Consider the following 26892-nt stretch of genomic DNA (forward strand, 5'->3'; position numbering starts at 1 on the left):
AATTCAAGTTCTTTATTAGAAATAAAATAAAGTTTAGTATTATTGATCAAAACAATAAAAGGAAAATTGCAAAGAAAAAAGGAGGAATAAAAAGCACAGAATAGGGGGAATATTAAACTCATCCATCCATCCATCATGCAATAAACATTTACTGAGAGACTGAATAGTAAATGGTACTAACCTAAAGACTTGTGAAATAGAGAGATAGTTCTAAAACAAGTTTACATTCTGTGTGATAGGGTGGGACAGGAGGCAAAGACAGACGATAAGCAATTAAAATCTTTAATAAATATAGTACTATAAAAAATTAAAAGAATGATGTGATAGAATGCCTGGACAGTTAACTTACATTAGGTGGTCAGATAAGCCCTCCCTCTCAGATTTGATTCAAGCTCAAAGTCAAGGAGCTACCCAGATAATGGTCTGGGAAAAAACAAATGCAAAGGCTGTTGGTGGGTTGGAGAGAGAAGAAAGAGGCCAGTATGATGGTGTTAGATAAGGTCAGAAGATATGCTGGGGCCTGATCATTTAGGATATTTTAGAACAAGATAGGGGTGTTAGAGTTTCTTTCAAGGAAGTAGGAAACAACTAAAGACTTTCAAGTAAGAGAGTGCAAAACTAAGTACTCTAATATACAAGTACTAATGAAGAACCTTTGTTCCAAACTATCTTTTCAAAGATATTTATATAATGAACACTCTTGGAAGATAGAGGTAGTGTCTACCTCTTAAGCAAATGGATTTGTTTACTGTCCAGTATGATAAAATGGGGCAAAGGTCAAATAGTCTTACTAATTCTGAAAAACGGTTGGGTTCCCTAAATTCAGGATTTCCTTCCAGTAATACAAAGCACTATGTGTATAGGTATTAAACCCAGCCCTCTTCACGTTGCCCTGTGGGAACCTGAGATCAGGAATCTAAGAAATTATTTACTCTAGCTATAACTAGTGCTGTAATAAAAGATTGTTCGTTTCTGACCCCATGGTCTTTTGTCTTTACCAACATCCACAAAACTATGTAAATCATGAAACTTTGATAAATTCTCAGACTCTTCACAGTTCATGACATATAGTATCACTAAATATTACTGCTAAGCTATGAAATACCAGCTGCAATAATACATATTTTAATATGCAATCCCTCCTTTCCTCAAAATGGAATCTGCATCCTCCATTCTGGCTCAGAATGATTGTGTGCTTGTTCACTACAATGAAAGTAAGAGGCGGAAGCAAGACTTGAAAGCTATCTACAGTTTATATTTTCCCCACCATGTGGCTTCATATTGATGCACCAGCTATAAGACGACAACTGCTAAAAAGTCAACATAAGTTAGGAAAAGAGAAGGCAACCTATAAAATGGACAACCACGAATAAATGGACAAATTCTTAGAAAGGTATAATTTTCCAAGACTGAAGCAGGAAGGATTAGAAAATATAAGCATACCTATCACAAGTAATGAAATTGAAACCATAATTTAAAATCTTCTAACAAACAAAAGTCCAGGACAAGATGTCTTCACAGACAAATTCTATCAAACTTTTAGAGAAGACCTAACACCGATCCTTCTCAAACTTCTGAAAAACTGCAGATGGAGAAACACTCCCAAATTCATTCTACAAAGCCACCATCACTCTGATACCAAAATCAGAAAAAGAAATCACAAAAAAAAGAAAATTATAGACCAAGATCACTGATGAACATAGATGCAAAAATCCTGAACAAAATACTATCAAACAGAATCCAACAGCACATTAAAAGGATCATACGCCATGATCAAGTGGGATTTATCCCAGGGATGCAAGGATTCTTCAATATACGCAAATCAATCAATGTGATACACCACATTAACAAATTAAGGAATAAAAACCATATGATCATCACAATAGATGCAGAAAAAGCTTTTGACAAAATTCAATACCCATTTATGATAAAAACTCTCCAGAAAGTGGGCATAGAGGGAACCTACCTCAACATAATAAAGGCCATATATGACAAATCCACAACAAGTATCACTCAATGGTGAAAAACTGAAAGCATTTCCACGAAAATCAGGAAGAAGACAAGGATGTCCACTCTCGCCACTATTATTCAACATAGTTTTGGAAGTCCTAGCCACAGCAATCAGAGAAGAAAAAGAAATAAAAGGAATACAAATTGGAAAAGAAGAAGTAAGACTATCACTGTTTGCCAATGACATGATATTATACATAGAAAATCCTAAAGATGCCCCCAGAAAACTACTAGAACTAATCAGTGAATTTGGTAAGGTTGCAGGATACTAAATTAATGCACAAAATCTCTGGCATTCCTATACACCAACAACGAAAAATCAGAAAGTGAAATTAAGGAAACACTCCCAATAACCAATGCAACAAAAAGAATACAATATCTAGGAATAAACCTGCCTAAGGACGCAAAAGACTTGTACTCAGAAAACTATAAAACACTGATGAAAGAAATCAAAGATGACATAAACAGATGGAGAAATATACCATGTTCTTGGACTGGAAGAATCAATATTGTGAAAATGACTATACTACCCAAAGCAATCTACAGATTCAATGCAATGCCTATCAAACTACTAATGGCATTCTTCACAGAATTAGAACAAAAAATTTTACAGTTCATATGGAAACACAAAAGACTCCTAATAGCCAAAGCACTCTTGAGAAAGAAAAATGGAGCTGGAGGAATCAGGCTCCCCAACTTCACACCATACCACAAAGCTACAGTAATACAGTATGGTGCTGGTACAAAAACAGACATATAAATCAATGGTACAGCATAGAATGCCCAGAGATAAATCCACACACATATGGGCATCTAATCTATGACAAAGGAGGCAAGAAAATACAATGGAGAAAAGACAGCCTCTTCAATAAGTGGTGCTGGAAAAACTGGCTACATGTAAAAGAATGAAATTAGAACACTACATAACACCATACATAAAAATAAACTCCAAATGGATTAAAGACTTAAATGTAAGACCAGACACTATAAAACACTTAGAGGAAAACATAGGAAAAACACTCTTTGACATAAACCACAGCAAGATCTTTTTTGACCCACCTCCTAGAGTAATGGAAATAAAAAGAAAAATAAACATATGGGACTTAATTAAACTTAAAAGCTTTTGCACAGCAAAGGAAACCATAAACAAGACAAAAAGACAACCCTCAGAATGGGAGAAAATATTTGCAAATGAAATAAGAGACAAATGATTAATCTCCAAAATATACAAATAGCTCATGAAGCTCAATATCAAAAAAACAAACAATTCAGTTAAAAAATGGGCAGAAGACCTAAATAGACATTTCACCAAGGAAGACATACAGCTGGCCAAGAGGCACATGAAAAGATGTTCAACATCACTAATTATTAGAGAAATGCAAATCAAAACTACAATGAGGTATCAACCCATGCCGGCCAGAATGGCCATTATCAAAAAATCTAGAAACAATAAATGCTGGAAAGGGTGTGGTGAAAAGGGAACCCTCTTGCACTGTTGGTGGGAATGTAAATTGATACAACCACTATGGAAAACATTATGGAGGTTCCTTAATAAACTAAAAATAGAACTACCATATGACCCATCAATCCCAGTACTGGGCACATATCCTGAGAAAACCATAATTCAAAAAGAGACATGTACCACAATTTCACTGAATCACTATTTACAATAGCCAGGACATGGAAGCAACCTAGGGGTCCACCAACAGATGAATGGATAAAGAAGATGTGGCATATATATATACAAGGAATATTACTCAGCCATATAAAGAAATGAAATTGAGTTATTTGTAGTAAGGTGGATGGACCTAGAGTCTGCCATACAGAGTGAAGTAAGTCAGAGAGAGAAAAACAAATACCGTATGCTAACACATATATATCTAAAAAACAAACAAACAAACAAACATGGTATTTATGAACCTAGTTGCAAGGCAGCAGTAAAGAGGTAGACATAAGAAAGGGACTTGAGGACATGGGGTGGGAGGATGAAGCTGGAGTTAAGTGAGAGTAGCATAGACATATATACACTACTGAATGGAAAACAGTTGGCTGGTGGGAAGCAACAGCATAGCACAGGGAGATAGGCTCCTAGAGGGTGAGATAGGCAGGAGGGAAGGGAGGCTTAAGAGGGAGGGGATATGGGTACATGTATATGCATATGGCTGATTTGCTTTGTTGTGCAACAGAAACTAACACAGTATTGTGAAGCAATTATACTCCAATAAAGGTCTATTAAAAGAAAAGACGTGTGGTCTCACAGACAAGTGTGTATATCTGTATGTGTGTCTGCATGTGCACCCGTGTATGTATGTATAAGGGAGATGGGAAAGGAAAGGTGGATTGTGGAGGACAAAGGATGGGCAAATATTTGGGAATCAAAGCTTCTTTCTTGTTTGAGGGAAATGAGTAAGAGGAACGGGTAATAGATAAAAAATATATCATGTAGCTTATTTTTCAAACTTATTAAAGCATACAATTTCCAGATGTGAATTTTCTACTTTAATCACTGGATGCATTTCAATGAGAACATTGAATAGATCACCTATTACCATATATAAGTGCCACACCCTTTTAGTATTCCATTGGGCAATAAAAAGTCAAATTTACTTCTTAGGATCTATAAAAATAATGTTTACCTTTAGAAATAAGGTCTGAAGTAGCTCTTAAAGCTATTCTGTTTTACGGAAAGTGCACTATAGAGTTTCATTTAAAAGCCTATCTCATTGAAAACATATCTTATTTGAACATTATAACTATTAGAAGAATTTTAGCTGGAAAAATACCAACAGACAGCACAGAAATAGGCAGTTAGTCTGAAAATACTATCTCAGTTCAAATAGTATTTGGAGTTTTCTTTTATTCTAAATTTTGAGAAGTAAAAGCAGCCTAAAACAGAAAAGTTTAGAAAACCACATTATTCTAGATATAATTGCCTCTTAGTTACTTTAATTCTAAAATCTGAAGCCAGAAAGGAAAGTTAAGGGTGAGCCATATACATAGTTAGCTATAAGACAACAATTTCTTTTTTAATCAACTTATTCTTGACCTGGTTTTCCACATAGTCAGTTGGTAAATAAATTGCACTGCCACTAACTACTTTCATCTATGTAATGCCAAAAGAAATTCTTTGAGTGCTTGCAGAATTTCCAGACACAGCCTGGTACATGCTCTTGTCTGAAAGATCTATGGGCTTACCAGTCTAGAGGATTTTAAAACATCAGTCAAATTTTGACTGTTCACTTCAAAGGCATAACCAATAATTTACCTGGGTTCCTAAGGCTCACGTACTTTTTATGGTAATAGAAGATTCTAAAATATCTCTAAAAAATACAGAGGTATATTAATAAATGTACATACAAAAATATACAGATATATGTTAACAAATATACATGTGTCTGTATGTGTTCATGTGTGTGTATATTGAAAGAAAATAAAATACACCAGTTCACAATTGTTTTCCTCCTATAGTTTGTTTTCTACATAACTAAATGTAATAACAAGAACTTTCCCACAACTAGTTTAAATATACATTATAGCATTATACAATGCATTTTCTCTCAGAGAAAGCAAAATAACCCAAAGCCAGTAAATTTAAATGAATGTGTGTATGTGTATGTATGTAAAATGTAGAAGTCTTGCAGAGTATAATCCTCCATAAATCATGGCTATTATCATAAATGTTATCTTTGAGTTTTTTTATATTTGCATTATCCTTTATTGTAAACTTCTATGACTTGCTTTTTTCACTCTACATTTCTAAGTTTCATCCATACTTTTATGTATAAATTGTGTTTTATTATTTATTCTCCTATCAGTGGGATTTGGGTTGTTTCCAATTTGGGGCTATGATGAACCATGCAGTTACAAACATTTTTGTATGTTTCCCTGTGTATATGTGTAAGAGTTTTTTTTAATGGCAGGTCTCATTTGTTCCTAGATCTGTTTAGAAATTGTAGACAGATACTCTTTAAGTGAAAGAGAACAGAACATTTTATAACATAACATAAGCAGTGAGGATAAGTATTGCTTGTTTCTGTTCAAAAAATGTACAAATATAAGAGTTCTGGGTCCCATTATAAAATATTATTTTACAATGTGGGTTAGGGTCAAATAGCTTGAAAGCCACTGCTTTCTAGGATAGGAGCACAACTGATGAATGAAAGAAGGTTGTCTTCAGTCTCACTAGGTGATGTGAAAGTGTTTTCAAAGTGGTTGAGCCAAAGTGCACCCCCACCATCAGTACATAATCATAGCCTACACACTCACCTGTTATCATCCGTTTTTACCTATACGGCAGGTATATAATAGTATCACATCATGCTTTTAACTTGCATATCTATGGTTATTAATTTAAGTATTTTCTCACATGTTTATAAAATATTTGTATTTCCTATTCTATGAAATGCCTATTCCTATCTCTTATCCACTGTTCCATTAGGTTATCATTTTCTTAATGACTGTAGTTCTTTAAATATTTTAGATACAAATCTTTTGTTAGCTTTATGCTTTTAAAATATATCCTGGATTGTAAATGTCATTGTACTTTAGGTATGTTGTCTTGCAGTAAACAGAAGTTCTCAACTTTATGTAGTAGTCAAAAATCTCTTTTCCCTTATTGTTGATACCTTTAATATATTATTTAAGAAATCCTTCCCTACATCAAAGAAAACAATATTCCTCCATATTTTCTTCTTAAAATTTTAAATGATGTTCACATTTCAGTACCTACTTTATTTAACTGGGATCAACATTTGTGAATACAGTTGTGAATAAAATGAGCTGGGAATCCGATTTAATTTTTTCATATGAAAAATGAGTTGACCCATAACAATTTCACAAGTAGCCTATCCTTTCCCCACTGATCTTCAAAGCCATCTCTTCTGGATTTCAAGTGTCCATATACATGTTGATGTTTTGGGGCTGTTTTAGTACATTTGATCAATGTATCCATGTGTGCACCAATAACACTGTCTTAATTATGGTAGCTTATATTTTCTTCTTCCTTTTCTTCTTTAGAAATGACTGCAGTTTCTTGGGCCTTTGCTTTGTCATCAATATTTCAGAATAGATTTATTAAGAGTTTTGAAAAAGTTTATTAGGATTTTGAACAGAAATGCTGATTCTGTAGATTAATTGAGAATTGATATCTTTATATCAATATTGAATCTTTCTATTTATGAACATGATGTGGCTCTCCATTAAGACTCATCTTTTAAAAGTCTATTGAAAAAAACTTAGAATTTACCCCATTCAGGTCTTGGACATCTTTTGTTAGATTTATTGTCTGTATCTTCTCTTCCTATTTCTTATAAATGATGTATTTTTTTAAATTATGATTTTTCAATATTTTGTAAATAATGTATAAAAATGTAGTTGATTCTATACATTCCATTGATAAAATTTCTTATTTTTAATAATTTTCCTGTAGGTTCCTTTTTGAATTATTCCTATGAATTATTCCTATGAATAATGCAAAAAGGAACCTACAGGAAAATTATTAAAAATAAGAAATATGGGCTTCCCTGGTGGCGCAGTGGTTGAGAGTCTGCCTGCTGATGCAGGGGATATGGGTTCGTGCCCCAGTCCGGGAAGATCCCACATGCCGCGGAGCGGCTGGGCCCGTGAGCCATGGCCACTGAGCCTGCGCGTCCGGAGCCTGTGCTCCACAACGGGAGAGGCCACAACAGTGAGAGGACTGCATACCGCAAAATAAATAAATAAATGAATAAAATAAAATAAATAAGAAATACATAATGGATGATTAGTTTCTTCCTTTTCAGTTTTTATACTTTTCATTCTTGTCTTATTGTACTGTAGTAGCTAAAAGTTAAATTTCAATTATTAGGTAAAGATGGTTCCCTTTGTCCTACATTTCATATTGAGGGATAGAGGGTTCAACCAGTTTATTGTTCTTGCTTTAAAATCTGAACAAGGGTTGAATTTTATCAAATGTTTTCTCAATCTATTGAATTTTTCCTATCCATTTCATTGACCTTTCCAATTCTGGCCTACAAATTTTTACAGTATGCTCTTCTTTTCAGTGTCTTCTATATCTATAGTTATATTCCTTCTTACATTCTCAATATTATTTCTCTTTTTTCTTGATTAATCTCTTCAGAAATTTATCTAATTAACTTGTCTTATCGAAAGCAGCACATTTTGGTTCTTAAAAATTCTCTAAAGTAATTTTTTTCCCTTCATTTCCTTCCTTCTATTTTTTCTGGATTGCATAATTGTTTTTAAATTTCTGAAGTCAGATGCTTACCTTATTAACTTTGTGTTTCTGATTTTTTTTTTCTTTTTTTTTTTGCGGTACGCGGGCCTCTCACGTTGCGGAACACAGGCTCCGGACGCGCAGGCTCAGTGGGCATGGCTCATGGGCCCAGCTGCTCCGCGGCATGTGGGATCTTCCCGGACCGGGGCACGAACCCGTGTCCCCTGCATCGGCAGGCGGACCCCCAACCACTGCGCCACCAGGGAAGCCCTGTCTTTCTGATTTTTTAATATAAAGACTTAGGGTATAAATTTCTTTACACCACTATTATTTTGGCCCACAAATTCTGAAGTATTTTCAGTACTTTCAGGTCTGTTTTTTTCTATGATTTCTTCCTTGATACATGAATTATTTAGTATGTTTTTAGAATTTTTTAAAAAGGTTTTAAAAGGTCACCCTTTTAAAATTCTATTTCTAACTTCATGTAATTGTGGTCAATGAATAAACCTGAAACTTACAAATTTATCAAGATTTGTTTCACAATCTCTAGTATGTGATTAACTTGATAAAAGGTCTACCAATGATTGAGAGGAATATGTGTTCTTTAATTGCTGGGTTGGGTTCTATACACATGTATCAAATCAAATCTATTAATTGAATTGTTTAAAGCTCCCATATCTTTAGCAATATTTTTATGCTTGACACATCAATAAGTTAGAGAACTTTGTTGAAGTTTTCCAATATAATGCTGTCAACTTATTCCTATAGTTTATCATAATTTACATGTTTATTTTGATGCCATGTTATAATGCACATGCAAATTTTTGAATCGTATCTTTCTGGTGAATTAAGCTTTTTATCATGAAATAATATTCCCTTAAGTCTATTTTATCTGTTATTAACATAGTTTCCCTTTTTCTTTTAATTAATATTTGCCTTGTATTTCATTAACTGTTTTGTTACTTCAAACTTTTCCATATCCTTGGGTTATTGGTTAGTTTCTTATAAACAGCATAAGACTACATTTTGTTTTTTGTCCAATCTTATGGTCTTTTAAAATGTTATTATAATTTGTAAAATATTTGGGTCCACAACTTACATTATTTCTTCTATTTGTCCTGTTTAATCTATCCTCCTTTTACATGTAGTTTTTGTCTGTTTGTTTTACTTCATATGTCTTTCTTAGTCCATTTCTCACCCTATAGTTTGGAACTTATACTATTTTTTACTGACTATACTTGTAATTTTATCACACAAATTAATGATGTTTAAAGTTAATTGATATCTTGACCTCCCTTCCTCCCCTTTGAACAATATAGAGAATATCAAATACCTGAACTCCAAACATTTCATTCAATTTACTTAACAATTTGTCCAATAGTTAAGCTCTGTCTCCCCTTCTCTGCAAAACAAGCTACACATTGTTTTATTGTATACTTCATTTCTATACATTTAGTTTCGTGGTAGGTATGCCTTCTTGTCTCTCAAATTTTTCTTTAAATAAAAATTCTACTTCTTAAATGCATCCTTTAGATCAGGGGTGAGCAAACTACAATACTTGGTCAGCCACCTATTTTTGTAAATGGAGTTTTATTGGAACATAGCTGCACCCATTCATTTACCTACTGACCATGGCTGATTTTGCATGGCTATAGCAGAGCTGAGTAGTTGCAACAGAGGTTGCATATATTTAATATCTGGCCCATTGAAAAGTCTGCCAATCTCTGCTTTAGAAGGTCTTTGTTTAACAAAGGGATATTCACAGAAAACACCTTTATTTTCTGTTTATATGAAATTAGTTGAATTTTGCCCTTGTTCTATAAAGAGCTTACGCTGAATACCCCAAATTAAGAGAACAGTAATTGTTTTTCAACACTTGAAAATATCTCACTTTCTTCTATTTTCCATTTTTGCTAATGAGAAGTCATCTGTATCTAATTGTTGTTGCATTAGTGATTGTATCTTTCTCTTTGGCTGCTTTTAAGATTTTGTCTTTTAGTGTTCTACAGTTTCACTACAATATTTTAAAAGTGAATCTCATTTTATTCATCTGGCTTGGTATAGGTTGTACTTCCTATTCTATGGATTCTTGATCTGGAAAACTCACAGCCATCATTCTGAATATTATCTTTCATTCAGTCCTTTGAGTCTATCTTTCTGAGACACTCATGGTGCAAGGGGTAGCCCTTCTCACCCTGTTCTCCATGTTTCTTAACATGTCTTTTACACTTCTAATCTTACTGTCTCCCTGGATTGCACTGGACAATTTCTTTAGATCTATTGTCTAATTCGCCATTTCTTTCTTCAGCTGAATGTAGTCTGCTGTTTAATACATGTTTAATTTCAACCATCATGCTTCCATTTCCTTAAATTCTATCAATTCTTTTTTTAAACCTACTTCGTCATTTTTGGTAATTTCCTGTTTCTCTCTCTTTAATCTCATCTGTTATTTATTTCAACATCACAAATTGTTATTCAATATCTAGAGTCTTGGGGGTTTATATCTATTGTTCTGTCCTATCATGATCATTTCACCATACAACGCCTAGTTTCTTTGTATGTTTGTTGACTGTAATTAAGTGCTCTTATTTGATTAAACTTAATTTGCAAGAATCTAGAGGATCAAAATTGTAATTGCATCTTGCACAGAGTTTTTAATTTGCTTCTGTAAATAATCAGGTATCATTTGTAACTTGTATAAGTTTAATTTCCTTTTGTCCTAGGCTTGGCATATACATCTTATGCGGTGTACCTAACCTGCATTTAGCCCTGGTTTTAATCTTGGCATCCCAGGGCAAGCCTGGCTTTCCCTCTTGTGTACCTATGTTATGTTCAACATGTAAGTTTCAGCTGTCCTTTTCTCTTTAACGCTTTTCACCCTCAGAGATCTCCCTTGCTTTCACACAAAACAGCCATGTTTTAAAATGCTTTGTTGTACTGTAGTGCGATGGATATGTAAGAATCCATATTAACAGATCAATGGAACAGGATATAAAGCCCAGAGATAAACCTACACACATATGGTCACCTTATCTTTGAAAAAGGAGGCAAGAATAAACAATGGAGAAAAGACAGCCTCTTCAATACGTGGTGCTGGGAAAACTGGACAGCTACATGTAAAAGAATGAAATTAGAACACTCCCTGACACCATACACAAAAGTAAACTGTAAATGGATTAAAGACATAAATGTAAGGCCAGACACATTATTTTAGAGGAAAACACAGGCAGAACACTCTATGACATAAATCACAGCAAGATTCTTTGTGACCCACCTCCCAGAGAAATGGAAATAAAAACAAAAATAAGCAAATGGGACTTAATGAAACTTAAAAGCTCTTGCACAGTAAAGGAAACAACGAACACGATGAAATGACAACCCTCAGAATGGGAGAAAATATTTGCAAATGAAGCAACTAACAAAGGATTAATCTCCAAAATATACAAGCAGCTCATACAGCTCAATATCAATAAAACAAAAAACCTAATCCAAAAATGGGCAGAAGACCTAAATATACATTTCACCAAAGAAGATATACAGATTGCCAACAAACATATGAAAGGATGCTCAACATCGCTAATCATTAGAGAAATGCAAATCAAAACTACAATGAGGTATCACCTCACACTGGTCAGAATGGCCATCATCAAAAAATCTACAAACAATAAATGCTGGAGAAGGTGTGGAGAAAAGGGAACCCTCTTGCACTGTTGGTGGGAATATAAATTGATACAGCCACTATTGAGAACAGTATGGAGGTCCCTTAAAAAGCAAAAAATAGAACTACCATACGACCCAGCAATCCCACTACTGGGCATATACCATGAGAAAACCATAATTCAAAAAGAGTCATGGGGCTTCCCTGGTGGCGCAGCGGTTGAGAGTCTGCCTGCCGATGCAGGGGACGCGGGTTCATGCCCGGGTCCAGGAAGATCCCACATGCCACGGAGCTGCTGGGCCTGTGAGCCATGGCTGCTAAGCCTGTGCATCCGGAGCCTGTGCTCCACAACGGGAGAGGTCACAGCAGTGAGAGGACTTCGTACCACAAAAAAAAAAAAAAAAAAAAAAAAAAAAAAAAAGCCATGTACCACAATGTTCATTGCAGCACTATTTACAATAGCTAGGACATAGAAGCAACCTAAGTGTCCATAGAAAGATGAATGGATAAAGGAGATGTGGCACATATATACAATGGAATATTACTCAGTCATAAAAAGAAACGAAATTGAGTTATTTGTAGTGAGGTATATGGAACTAGAGTCTGTCATACTGAGTGAAGTAAGTCAGAAAGAGAAAAACAAATACTGCATGCTAACACATATATACGGAATCTAAAAAAAATTTAAAAATGGTTATGAAGAACCTAGGAGCAGGACAGGAATAAAGATGCAGACATAGAGAATGGACTTGAGGACACAGGGAGGGGGAAGGGTAAGCTGGGACGAAGTGAGAGAGTGACATGGACTTACATATACTACCAAACGTAAAATAGATAGCTAGTGGGAAGCAGCCGCATAGCACAGGGAGATCAGCTTGGTGCTTTGTGACCACCTAGAGGGGTGGGATAGGGAGGGTGGGAGGGAGGTGCAAAAGGGAGGGGATATGGGGATATATTTATATGTATAGCTGATTCACTTTGTTATAAAGCAGCAACTAACACAACAATGTAAAGCAATTATACTCCAATAAAGATGTTAAAAAAAAAAAAAAGGGATCCCTATTAACATACTGTGAAAAGCAAAGTCCTCAAAAGTTTGTTCTTACAAAAGGTTGACCAACACATATAACTTTATTTCTCAAATACTTTCTTAGGGACTTCCCTGGTGGTGCAGTGGTTAAGAATCCGCCTGCCAATGCTGGCGACACGGGTTCGATCCCTGGTCCAGGAAGATCCTACCCGCTGCGGAGCAATTAAGCCCATGCGCCTCAATTACTAAGCCCGCATGCCAAAACTACTGAGGCCCGCGCGCCTGGAGCCCTGGCTCCGCAACAAGAGAGTCCACTGCAATGAGAAGCCCACACACTGCAACGAAGAATAGCCCCATCTCACAGCAACTAGAGAAAGCCTGTGAGCTGCAATGAAAGACCCAACGCAACAAAAAATAAATAAATTTAAAAATAAATAAATAAAAATTTTAAAAAATCTTTAAATACTTTTTTTTTTTTTTTTTTTGCGGTATGCGGGCCTCTCACTGTTGTGGTCTCTCCCATTGCGGGGCACAGGCTCCGGACGCGCAGGCCTAGCGGCCATGGCTCACGGGCTTAGTTGCTCCGCGGCATGTGGGATCTTCCCGGACCAGGGAACGAACCCGTGTCTCCTGCATCGGCAGGCGGATTCTCAACCACTGCGCCACCAGGGAAGCCCTAAATACTTTTGTATAATGTGGCAGTTCTTATACACTGTATATTTCTCCCTGGGTACATTATACATGTATGTTTTAGAATCTGAAGGTAAACAATTTAACATTGCACAGCCATATAAAGTCAGTCCTAGGCAGGCACTCAAAACAGTTTGCTGAATGAAAAGAATGTCTTAAAAAATACAGTAAATATGACATTTCACTGCTTTCAGAAATTATTTTTAAAAATCTATCTGAGCTTATTACTGTATATTAGAAAGAGCATACTGGTTAGAGGGAGGAAATCTGAAGTCATATTGTCTTTGTTTGACTCTCCACCTGACACTAAATAGCTGTGTGACTTGTATCTGTTTCCTCTTCAGTAAAATGGGTAAAATAATACTCACTTTATGAGGATATTGTAAGAATTAAATAAATTAATGCATGAAAATGGCTTACAGAAGTGCCTGGCACATAGTAGGACCTATTTAAATGTTAGCAATTATTAATATTATTATTAGTAATATTATATTATTAAAAACTTATAAAGTTATTTTCATTATTACTATATCATTAACCAAATACCTCAAACATAATTATTTATGCAGTAACAAATCAAGGAAGAGCCATTTCTAGCTTACATCATTTATGTTTCTATCAAGAAAATGGGGGGGATGCCGATTTTCACAGATCTTATGAGAATATAAATTCCTTCCATCCAGAGACATTGGAATATGATTGTACATGGAGTTGATAGGAAGTACCATCAAAGCATGCATCCAATACAGCTAGATTACTTGGCAGGGAAGATAAAGAGATGAACTAAATATGGAAGCTAGGTGTACTCTTGACCTCAAGTCTAGCTATTTACTGCTAAAAATTATATACATATATATGAATTATATATAAACATACACAGCTTATAGGGATATTTTAAGAATTAAATGAACTAATACATGTAAATGGCTTACAGAAGTGCCTGGCATACATACACACACAGACATTGTTTTTAATACTCTAATAAGCTTCAAGAGATTATTTCTGGAAAAGAGTTTAGTTTCCTGTGTTCTTCCCCGCAATAAATTCCTCACTTGAAATTTGACTTTTCTGATAAACTAACTTAAAACATTGCCCAATGATACAATTAATAGTTGTTTTATTTTCCCCAAAAGTAGAATTTAAAAAAATCAATGTACATATTACCCCCTCCCAAAAAAGCCTAAGAAATAGTCTATATTCCAACTATGCCTTTACTTGACAAATATATTAGCCTTAAGTTATAAGATAAAATTGTAGTAAAATAAAATTTTGAGTATAAGACACAAGCAGACTTCCACAGATCCTGACTTTTTAAAATTTTTTTTAAATTTTTTTTTTTTTTTTTTTTTCCCTGTACGCAGGCCTCTCACCGCTGTGACCTCTCCCGCGGCGGAGCACAGGCTCCGGAGGCGCAGGCCCAGCGGCCATGGCACATGGGATCCTCCCAGACCCGGGCACGAACCCATGTCCCCTGCATTGGCAGGTGGACTCTCAACCACTGCACCACCAGGGAAGCCCAGATTCTGACTTTTTGATTGCACTTCTCCATTTGATTCTTAGCCTATTTAAATAGTTTAATCTGCCCAACTCAACATTTTTCAACATATGATAATGTCTTATATATTTTTGTAACAAAATTTGTGGCAATTTTATTAAATGCAAAAAATATTAAGTTTGTAAGTGTCTTCTTGTTCAGAGTTATATTACTTTCATCATTAATGGATACTTAAGCTATGTAAGCCAGGGATCCCTTAGTACAGTTTTTACTAAACTCAAAAATCTTTTCTTTTTGCCTAAGTATTCAATTTTGTCTCAAGTCCCTAAAATGAGATTAGACAAACTGAATTTAAATCTGCATGCTTTCCAAAGAGATGGATGTTAGGGCTATGAAGACATAGGTTAATTCTCTCAAAGTAAACAACCACATAAGAGTCCAGCACATTCCCACTAAATGCTTATTAGGACTTTACCTAACCCTAAGAAGAGGCAACACTCAGCCATATGGAATGACTGCTTCCTAGAAATTCCTGATGACTACTTTAATAATGCATTCCTGTACTCCTGTATATACGCAACATGAACGAAAAGACATTTAGATAATTAACACCAGTTATAAAAGTCTCTAAGAATGTAAAAGGTATGTGATCTACTTATCAGCTTTCCATCAAAATTACTTTTTAAACTAAATAGATTATAACTACCTCATGGAAAATAAGTTTATTCTTAGAAACCTTTATTTGCAATAATTACAAGGTAGATGCTTTAGAAAGGAATCTAGAATGACAGTAAAAATTAATCAAATTATTTTCTCTGGTATTACCAAATCCAATTAAAAAATGCTATCAGTGAGAACAGGAAAGCATGATATACTATACACTGGCACCAATGCTTCATCATCTTAACATTCAAGACTAAGTGTTTTTAGTTGAACTTTCTATGACCCGTGAAACTTATGAAAATGGAAAATTATCCTTTGAGAATGTCCCAAAGGATGTGCAGGTGCTAATGATTAAACAGTTTTAGCTTCAAGTTGCTCTTTATTGTAAAGTCAGCCTCAGATGAAACACCAAATTACTTATTAGCCCATCAGGGACTTAACATTACTGGCCCTTCATAATTATGCCATGAGTTTGTTTGCAATTCGTCCAAGTACTCTGTAAAATTTTCAAGCAAATGAGATTTTTCAAACTATTAAACAATGTCTTTAATAAATAAATAAAGTATGAAATGTTCATAATTAAGATTTTCCCAAAATAGAACTAGATTTTTCCATTAAATATGTTCTCTTCTCTTGTGTTCTGAAGTGATATACTATAAAAATATTCTTTTTCTTTTTATCTCCCAATCATGAGGCTAAATAAAGGCATGATTAGGCACAAGACAGCAGCCATGAGGAATGGTGCTTAAAGATAGGCCTGTTGATAGGACAGCATTTTTTTTTTTTGAGCTATTGCTAATCAGCTCTTCAAGGAAAACATCCAACCAAAGCCCAACAATATTTCATATAAACATGGTAATGTTTAAAACATAACATAAAAAGTAGCCTTAAGCCAATAGTGTTTTTTCTGTCCTTCTCTCTTGTTCAGGACATGGAAGACCAGAATATCTGAGGTACAAATAATATGCCATTTTATTTATTTTCATTTGTGGTATCCTAGTTTAGGGCTATCTTTCCAATTACATGGGTTAATATACTTATTATGCTGTATCAGTTATGTAGTTGATTTCTTTTTTCTCCATTATCAATTGTTGTTCTTATTACTGTATTAAAATAATCCAGTCTTTACTTTCTGCTATATTATTTCCATAAACAAAATACTTAAAATGTAAAAGGGATATACAAATCACCAGTCATTTAGTCATACAGAAATCTGTCAGTAAAATGCATTTATTATCCCACTAAGCAATGCATACTAAGAATAACTCTTATCAGTAAAGAGAAAAATTAAGCCAAGTAATCTAGGTGTGTTTTTATTGTGAAAAGCCTATAGAACAAAGATTAGAAGAACCTAACAGAATTAATTTTCAAGGCTGCAAACCCAAATATTCAGCGCCTGGAATTGATCTAATTCTTTAAATAAACAGATTCTAATGGGTAAGAAGAAAAGAAGATCCTATAGTTAGAATATTTATTTTGTTCTAGGTTTGGAGCTTTATACCTCTAAGCTTTATACCTCTAAGTATGATCTAAGAATAACAATGGTGCCAGTGAAGATAATTTTCAAGTCGTAACCTCACCCAAGTCAGCAAGGATAGAAGATACTTCCTATTATAATTACATAAGCTGGGTCAACATCCAATCACAGGACTTTTACATGATTTTCTTTTCTCTGATAGTGTATAATGAGTCCATCTACAAGATTTAAGGAACATACAGAAAATGCTTAATGCCTTCGAGTTCCTGCTGATCACCTAGTTGGTCTATATAGTAATCATCAGAAATGACATTTAGAGTTGACAAGCATCAAATTGGGGTAATTTAAATGATTTGGCAAAATGAGTTTTGTTCTAGCTGTACTCTATATGAAAAAAATTTACACTAAAAATACCCTCTCGGGGCTTCCCTGGTGGCGCAGTAGTTGAGAATCCGCCTGACGATTCAGGGGACACGGGTTCGTGCCCTGGTCCGGGAGGATCCCACATGCCGCGGAGCGGCTGGGCCTGTGAGCCATGGCCGCTGAGCCTGCGCGTCTGGAGCCTGTGCTCTGCAACGGGACAGGCCACAGCAGTGAGAGGCCCGCGTACCACAAAAAAAAAAAAAAAAAAAATACCCTCTCATTGGATGATTTCATTTTTGTTTGGCAAATCACTACTTTAGTCTGAGTATTCACTAGAAGGATAAATTGTATTTGATCAACACATGCAGCAAGACAAAATGAGTTATAACTGATTTTATATTTGTTTACTACACAGTAGTTTTCAATTGTGTGAACCAAAAATCAATTTAAAGTCTGCAAACAACATGAATGATAAATCTTTAACTAGATGAAACATAACTTTAACAAAACTGTAGACATAATCTAAAGACAAAGCTATTGACAGAAAATAGGTAGCCATTTATTTATTTCAGAGTATTCTATATGGAAGCACAAAATAAAAGAGATAAAATCCTTAAACTATCAATCTTGTAAAAATGAAATGGGAAAGGTAAAAATTACTTCTATTCTCTGTAGAGAGATCACTTATTTCGAGGGTATATGAACATTATGTTATTTGATCTTCAAACTGTAACATCCCTAAGAAACACATGCTGTTATTAATGAGGAGCTGAGGCTCAGGATGTTAAGTAATCTGCCAAAGTCATAACACCCAAGGCACTCGGATGCCAAAGCCTGCACTCCCAGCCACTGCTGTCTCCCCAGTAGTGATGTGGACAGGAAAGACATCACTATTAAAAACAAACAAAGGGTGAGGCTTATTATCATTGGCAGAATTCAGCAATCACTTAAAACGTGAAGAAATGAGAGGAAATTATTTTTCTTTGACTGTTATCACACATAATTCAGATGGGAGGTATATATGTGGAAAACAAAATTTAGGGAGAAACAAACTGGACTTTATGGACTTTAATAACTACAAAGTTCAGCACATATATCTAAACCCAGTGGAAAAAAAATACAAAGCTCCTCCACCTTTTGTGTATGCAACAGTAATCCCTTTTAAGGCAGGGATTGCTTTCTGCTGTCCTCAAAATCCTAACGCTAAAGTGGGGTGTCCAGATATGTAGGGTCTTTGAACCTATTAATAAAGAAGGAATGTCTAGTGACTTTTCCAGTACTTCAACATCCCAACAAAGAATGTTCATGTGCTCAGGATAAAAGCTACATGAACCAAAAAGTCTGACTTCTTTAAGTGTAATCACATCAATTCTATACATGAATATATAATATTGTAAACTCAAAGGGTCTACATAGTTACATATGTCTAATTAAAACAGAAAAATGACATATTCTTAATAAGTAAAACTTATTACAAAATTTGTTTTCAAACATGTTACTTATAAGAAGACAAATAACAAAGAAATCCTAAGCATTTGGAAGTATTTCTCTAAGATGAGATGTTAAGTAAAATAAATGAGGTGTCAGGTAAAATTTGCTCAAGGAGTTAAGAGTGTTGTTGTACTGTGCTAATAATTCTGGTTGAAGAAAGAAAATAGCAAAAGACCTTCCAATGATAAAAAAAGAGAAGCATCATCAGGATAAGACGTGTGTTGAAGAAGAAACCATGTAATTCGGGCCCAAGGGAGTAAAAGAAGTTTGAGCAAGACTGTGTAATATAAAGATGAGTGGGAGGTGGGAACAGGACATACATATGCTTCAAAGCCACAGTGACCAACGAGAGACACAAAACTTAGTTTTAAACTCAAATGACAAACATGAGCTTGCTACAGCTGTTGGATAAGATAAAGGGAAGTAAGTCAGAAAGAGAAAAACAAATACTGTATGCTAACACATATATATGGAATCTAAAAAAAAAAAATGGTTCTGAAGAACCTAGGGGCAGGACAGGAATAAAGACGCAGACGTAGAGAATGGACTTGAGGACATGGGGAGTGGAAAGGGTAAGCTGGGACGAAGTGAGAGAGTGGTATGGACATATATACACTACCAAACGTAAAATAGATAGCTAGTGGGAAGCAGCCACATAGCACAGGGAGATCAGCTCGGTGCTCTGTGACCACCTAGAGGGGTGGGATAGGGAGGGTGGGAGGGAGGGAGACGCAAGAGGGAGGGGATATGGGGATACAGTGTTATAAAGCAGAAACTAACACCATTGAAAGTAATTATACTCCAATAAAGATGTTAAAAAAAAGATAAAGGGGGACAAGAGGGTCCTTGTAAGATCCAACCAAAATTCCATAATGACCTCAATTCATCCTGGAGAAGCATGTTATCTCTTTTAATAACAGGTGCATTGGTAATGGCATATAACAATGAGTCTAAAACCAGACCACAGTGGAAAACGATGATTGCTGTGTAACACTACACGACTGAAGGCACGAATTTCATTTGGTGAAGTTTGATGCCTGGTGGGTCACCAATTTGCTCAGCCTATAGTGTGAGGCCAAACATTTCCACCTAGTACCTCCAATTTGAACTTTATGCCTCACATGAGTCCTATGGGAAATAAAAATCTATTACAGAGAGGTGCTGACTCTAACACTCACCTTAACCCTCATCTCAACCACAAGGCTTTGCATTAATAGGCCTCTAATTTTAAAAGTGAACATTTTATGCTTTGAAATAGAACCAGACCTGCAAACATTTTTCTATCGTGAGCTCATCAATGTAAATAGAAAGTTATTCTATCAAGGGGTGAGGAAATAAGGTGTGCCTTGTGCTGATTCTCTCTAGGAAGTTATAAAAAACACCCTTAAAAATTACATTCTGGTTGTTCTTACAAACTCTCTGAGCAGCAATGTACTTGGAAATGGTAAAAAAAAAAAGAAAAGAAAAGTACAGGCTTTGGAGTCAGGCAGGCCAGGCCTCCATTTAATCCTGCCCCTGCCAATTCTGAAATGCATCTGCCAAGGCATGGATTTTCTTTCTCTAGCCTGCAGTTCCCTCCAGGTAACATTCTGTACCCCATAAAAATGTTGTGAAGACAACATTTTAAGTGGGGTGACACATGAAGAGCACCTAGCACAGGGTCTTAGCAATTCCATCAATGGCAGCTATATTTGGTTGAAGATGATAGAAGAGGGGTAAGTTAAACTGTCATAATGAACAGCTGTTCCTCAGAGGAAGCCGCAAGATCATGAAAGCTTCCCCCCTTGGTCTACTGGGCATGAGGCAGCAGACTGAAACAGATGTTCCTTTGTTAGTTATTGTAAAAAGTCTCTCAGTGAGGAAAAAGAAAGGAGGGAAGGAAGGAAGGAAGAAAGGGAGGAAGGAAGGGAGGAAGGAAGGAAGGGAAGAAGCTGAATAGCTATATCTATGCAAATTAGCTGAGAGATCCTACTTAAATCCACTGGTGAGATTCCCTGGCTTAGCATCTCCGTTCAGTCACCTACTAGCTGTGTAACAACAGGAAGTCACTATCTAAGCCTCAGTTTCCTCATTTGTAAAATGGGAATAATTACAGTACACATATCACATTTGTTTGTTGTTGTAATGACAAAATGAATGAGAACACCTGGCACTTGGTTGACAGTTATGTGTTAGCTATTAGAGAATGCCACCCACTGTAGATGGGGGCATCTGAGACTAGATGAAGCAAATTCTGAGCACAGATTAGAAGTGTGAGTACAATAATGTAGCCGGGAAAAATATGGAGGCAGTGCACCAGGCAGTCGAGCAGAGCGGCCAGAACTTGAGAGAAAACATTCCATGGAAAGCTGCTGTAGTGGAGGGCAGGTGTAGAATTTGGACAGTGCTCCAACTTCTTATGTGTAATACAAAACGGACTCCACTTTACCAGAAAATTTGCTGCTCATTCATGACCAGGGATCATGAATGTCAGTGGATGAAGTAACAGTGTAAACATAGTTTAATGTATCAACTATACTTAACAATGTAAACATATCTTAAGAGTATCTTAAAGAGAAAAAATATTTTTTTGCCTATTGTATTAATGTGGCTTTCCAGAACAAACCTTCAACATATTAAAGGTCCACATCTATCCCTAATATTTTCATACTAACTCATTGAAATTAGCCTGGTTTCCACAATTGAATTGTATGGAATTAAACAGCAACCTAAGAGATCAGAAGACATTGACAAATAGACATTTATTTGTCAGTAATTTCTATCAGTCTTGACACTGTGGTCTTTTTAAAGATACAGTGTCTAAAATTCAAGGAGTATAACAATAAAGAAAGGAAGAAAAAATTGGGGTGTGAAATTATACTTCCCTTACAGTCTTCTTTATGCTTATTTTTATTCTAAAAAAATTCCCTCTCCAGATTATTTATTTAGATAAAGTGTTTTATACTTAGCTCTAAAGACTTTAATTTAGTACAGTGTGTATATGAGTGTGTGTGATAGCAGCTACTTCTAGGACCCATGTAAACTCTGAAATAGGCAAAGTATAGCTGTCACTCTATGAGCCTCCACATTGAACTCTTCTCCATACAAACACTTTCTCTCTCTGCCCACCACCTAATAACAGAAACGCCAAGTTACCCAGAGAACTCCTACCAGATCTCAGGAAGATGTGGAATTAGATCTGGTTTCAAAACCAGACAATACGGCCTTGGTCTCTTTCTTCATTTGCCAAAGGGGGATAGAAAACAGCAAAAATATACAGAATTATCATGAAGATTGACTGAGATAATATATATAAGGCATTTGGAAAAATGTCTGGTTCACAGAAAATACTCAATATCTGATGGGTATTATTATTTTATATATGCATTTTATAATTTTATGCATAATTGTCTCATGGGTCCCCAAGACCACACTCAGGCTTGATAATTTGTTGGAAGGACTCACAGAACTCAGGAAAGTGTTACACTCACTGTTAACAGTTTCTTACAGTGAAAGGATATAGAGTAAAATCACAGTTGTCTTCTCCCAGTGGAGTTTCATTATTCCAGCAACAATGTGTGACAACACATGTGATGTACTGCCAACCAGGGAAGCTTACCCAAGCCTTGATGTCAAGAGTTATTGAGGGGACTTCCCTGGTGGTACAGTTGTAAAGAATACACCTTCCAATGCAAGGGACATGGGTTCGATCCCTGGTTGGGGAACTAAGATCCCATATGCCTCAGGACAACTAAGCCCATGTGCCACAACTACCGAGCTCAGGCGCCTCTACTAGAGAGCCCGCATGCCAAAACTACAGAGCCCACTCACCCTGGAGCCTGCGCGCGACAACTAGAGAAGAGAAAACCTGCATGCCACAACTAGAGAGAAGCCCATGCACCACAACAAAAGATCCCAAGTGCCGCAACTAAGACACAATGCAGCCAAAAAAAATTAAATTTAAATAAATAAATAAATAATAAGAGTTATTGAGGTCAGTCATGCAGGCATGAATATAGACTCCCTGCATGAATTACCTTGGCTACTCAGTCTCCAGCACCCCACAGATGACAAACTGACACAGTGTGGCCCAAGGCCCCTGGTGAACAAAAATAGGTGTTCACTGTAAATCACATTTTTTGCATAAACTATCTAGCTTGGCCCAAGGCCCCAGGTATACAAAGATGGCCATATCAGGCAGGATATTCCAAGGCTTATAGCTGCTCTCTCCAGAGCCAGTCAAGGGCCACTACTTTCTCTAAAATGTACAGGGTTTGAGTACCTCAAGCTTACTGAGTTAACCCTTTATTGCATAATAATTTATTAAGCAACTACCATGCACCAGGAGCTATGATACTTAATATATATTATCTCATTTAATATTTAAATACTCTCATGAGAAAGGAATTAACATCCCCTTTACAAATATGGAAACTGAAGCTCGAGAAGGTTAAAAGTATTCATAGTCATATATTAACTAGTGTGGAATCCAACAAACCTTGCTCTCTCAAACTGCAAAGCCTTTGCTACTTCCACTAAGCCATGTTGCCTCATAAAATATTATAAAAATTATAGTATATTATACATCATGAATATAGGCACATAATAAATATATTTAATAGATTCATTTCTGGTAGTGAAAAAATAATTTTAAAAATCATTTTGAATTTGTGGAGGAAATAAACTAGAGCTGTGAGCAAATGTGCACTTATTGTAGACCAGTTTTCATTTAAAATATTGAGTTTTTATTGAAAGTTATCTAGTCACAACCAGGTGATTATAATCAAGTCCAATAAATTCAGCAATAAAGTTTTCCTGAGATTCAAAAGAAATTCAACTTTCTTTTTCTTTACACCTCAAAACTTTTTAATCCCCACAAACATTTGCTGAAACACAAAAGTGACTCACCCATCTATTAAGAATAACATAAGTTTTCGTTGTAGAAATGTATTACCAGTTTCCCTAGAGGAAACAATGCTTTCTCACTTTAATACGTGTGTGGTTTTCTCCCCCATCTAATCAGCTAATACTTTTCAAAAGATCTTTTTAATGCCTAAATGAAAGGATTCCACATCAGAGACCTGACCTCCTTATTAAAGTATCTAAAGGAAACCCTAGCAATGTAAAATCCATTCAAAGGCAAATCATAGGTAGCTTATTATACAATGCATTAAGAAAAGAAAAGGGGAAAAAAGCTTCATAAGAACTGCGCAGAATTTGGTAAAATTATACCACAAAAATACAAACTGATCTTAAGTATAAAGAAACAAATTCGTAGCCAAAAACTTATTACAAAAGTGCTTTGTAGTCAGCCAGGAAGGGAGTCTTTACAAAAAACTTCAGAATTTGTCACTTTTTCAATCAAAATTTCTGATTACAGCTTAATGTTGGGAAGGCCAAAAAAAGAACAAAACACACATTTTTCAATAGATTTAAAAATCTGAAAATTTTAAAGCTAACTTTCAATATCAGAAAAGGTAGATTTACTACAGACAACAGAAGTAGAATGAAGTAATAAGAGTAATAATAGATAGTAATGTAGTAATATATTATATATATAAAATATTATGTATAATTATATATAATTATAATATACAACATAGTAATATATTATAGTAATATAATAATAGTAATAAAGATACAAATACTTTTTAAAAACAAATTAAGATTTTTAACATACCATGAACATGGTTCTGAAGTTATTCAAATCAGTCAAAAAGTCTTCCACAGACACCTTCTTCACATCGATGGCATAGTATCCCATTATACTCTGGTATAACTTGTCCATGTTTTCATGTAATTTTGAAAGTTTCTCATAGTGTTCTTTTGCACTGATAACAAAGCTGTATATTATAGTTAAGGTATTCTGAAATTTACAAAGTAATGTTTTAGGGGGAAAAAATCCTATAAGTCCAATGTTTTAATTTAATTGTTAGCCATTATTACATATCTCCAAAATGCCAAAATTAGCTCTAATAGTTAACCATTCTTACAATTCAATCTACACTGTACAGTAATGAAATCTTAAGCGTGTTTCCTAATTAACACTGTCAAAATTATCAGAAATGTTATTTATATATTTAATATTTCTCTTTTACAATTAAGTTCAAGGAAATGTTTCTTCCAATTTGCCTATCTTGTCAGATCATGCAATATGATTTAAAATTATAGTTCAGTAGTTTCAATGATATTGAAATCAATAACACAGGCATTTTGCATAGTAGTTAAAGTGGACAACCTGGGGTCAGTTTCTAGCTCCTGCACTTGGTAGTATTGTACTTGTGGACAAATGCCTTCATTTCTCTGTGCCACAATTTCATCACCTGTAAAATGGGAATAATAATAATAATGAGTTATAGGGCTGTTGTGAGGACTAATGAGTTAATATATACAAAGTTCTTAGAAAAATAAATGGAATTTCGTCATACATATAAATACTTGGTCTTATTATTGCCCACTTAATGTAAGCTCTACTTAAGGTTCTAAAAGCAATAAATTGTTTAAGAGTTACATTAAAAACTTCTTATATTGTGTAAGTAAATTCATGTTTTAACTTCTTTGGAAAATTGGTATACAGTTTCTTCTATGGATTACATGATTTAAAATTATGATTACACACAGAAATGTTCTTTTCTCACTTATGACAATTAGTTGAAAGCACACTGAGACTGAGAAGACTAACTTTCTGTGAATGTCGTGGCGACATTAGAACACATTTTCTAAACAAACAATAGAATTTCCTTTGTGGTGTGACAGATTGCTGTGGTAGCCAGATAAAAAACCTCCACACCACATTCTGAAAAGATGACTCCGCTACAGCATCAGTCATAATTATCTATGGCTCTTTTAAACTGGGACATTAAACTTACTGAAGTCATTTTATTGTCTCTAATACAAAAGGATAAACAGATATTAACACAGTTTTTCAGAAGTCAGAAAATAAGAATAACTAGACTCAGACTGAGAGAAAGAAATAAAAAAATGGAATGTTTATGTCTAAAAAGAAAAATTTTCCACAATTTCAAAAAGATATAGTTCCTCTGGTCAGAGCATTCTCCAGTAGAGGATGAAATAAGGAAAATGATCCAGGCCCTTTGTTTTGAGAAAAGAATGAAAGAAAGAGGTAGCACTGCTGCCAGATACCTGGTGAACCTGGGGCAGAGAAGAATGCTGCTCCCACAAGGAAACAAGGCATCTCCATCAATCACCTGTACCCATGTCTACGGTCAGTCCACAGATCACATACTGCCCTTCTGTGCCTTTTTTTTTTTTTTAATACTATGCTCTGCTTAGTTAAATACATAGTATTTTAGAAGAATAGACTAGAATGTAAGGAGTCTAGATTCTAATGCAAGAGGTGATTTTGATTTTCTTTTTTTCTAATGAGCTTAGAAAATCTATGGATATTTCTTTGGCTAGTTTAAACAGCAAAATGCCTCCACATACTTTCTAAGAATCTAGATCATAATAGTACCAGTGGTCGATGCATTTATATGTAGCATCATTTTTTAATCCTTGGATGAACAAAAGATTTTATATTAGTAAAATCACAAAATCATAAGAAATTAAAATACAGTCACACATTTCCATATACTTTGTCTCATGAAACATCCATATTTGTGAAATGCTGTAGCTAAAGTAAATATATGTAAATAAAAATCACATTTGAATTGCATTCAGAAACTATCATTAAATGGAACATATGGTGATTGATTTGTAATGTGCAGTAAGTATCCCTTCATTTACCTAGCAAATTCAGAAATCAACATTGGTTTATATATTTAATCTATAAACTCTCACCTAAAATTTATGTCCCAGATAA

At 35.0% G+C, this 26892-nt stretch overlaps 1 protein-coding gene across 2 annotated transcripts in view; it reads right to left on the reverse strand.

Moving 5' to 3' along the window:
- DIAPH3 (diaphanous related formin 3) overlaps nt 1-26892 on the reverse strand; it is a 565809-nt gene that overhangs the window by 170714 nt on the left and 368203 nt on the right. For both annotated transcript variants that reach the window (XM_067016329.1, XM_059042398.2), the window contains one exon: nt 24751-24914. In XM_067016329.1, coding sequence (XP_066872430.1) covers nt 24751-24914 — 164 coding nt within the window. The remainder of the gene's footprint in view (nt 1-24750; nt 24915-26892) is intronic.

This window comes from Kogia breviceps, chromosome 16 (assembly GCF_026419965.1).
Source record: "Kogia breviceps isolate mKogBre1 chromosome 16, mKogBre1 haplotype 1, whole genome shotgun sequence".
NCBI lineage: Eukaryota > Metazoa > Chordata > Mammalia > Artiodactyla > Physeteridae > Kogia > Kogia breviceps.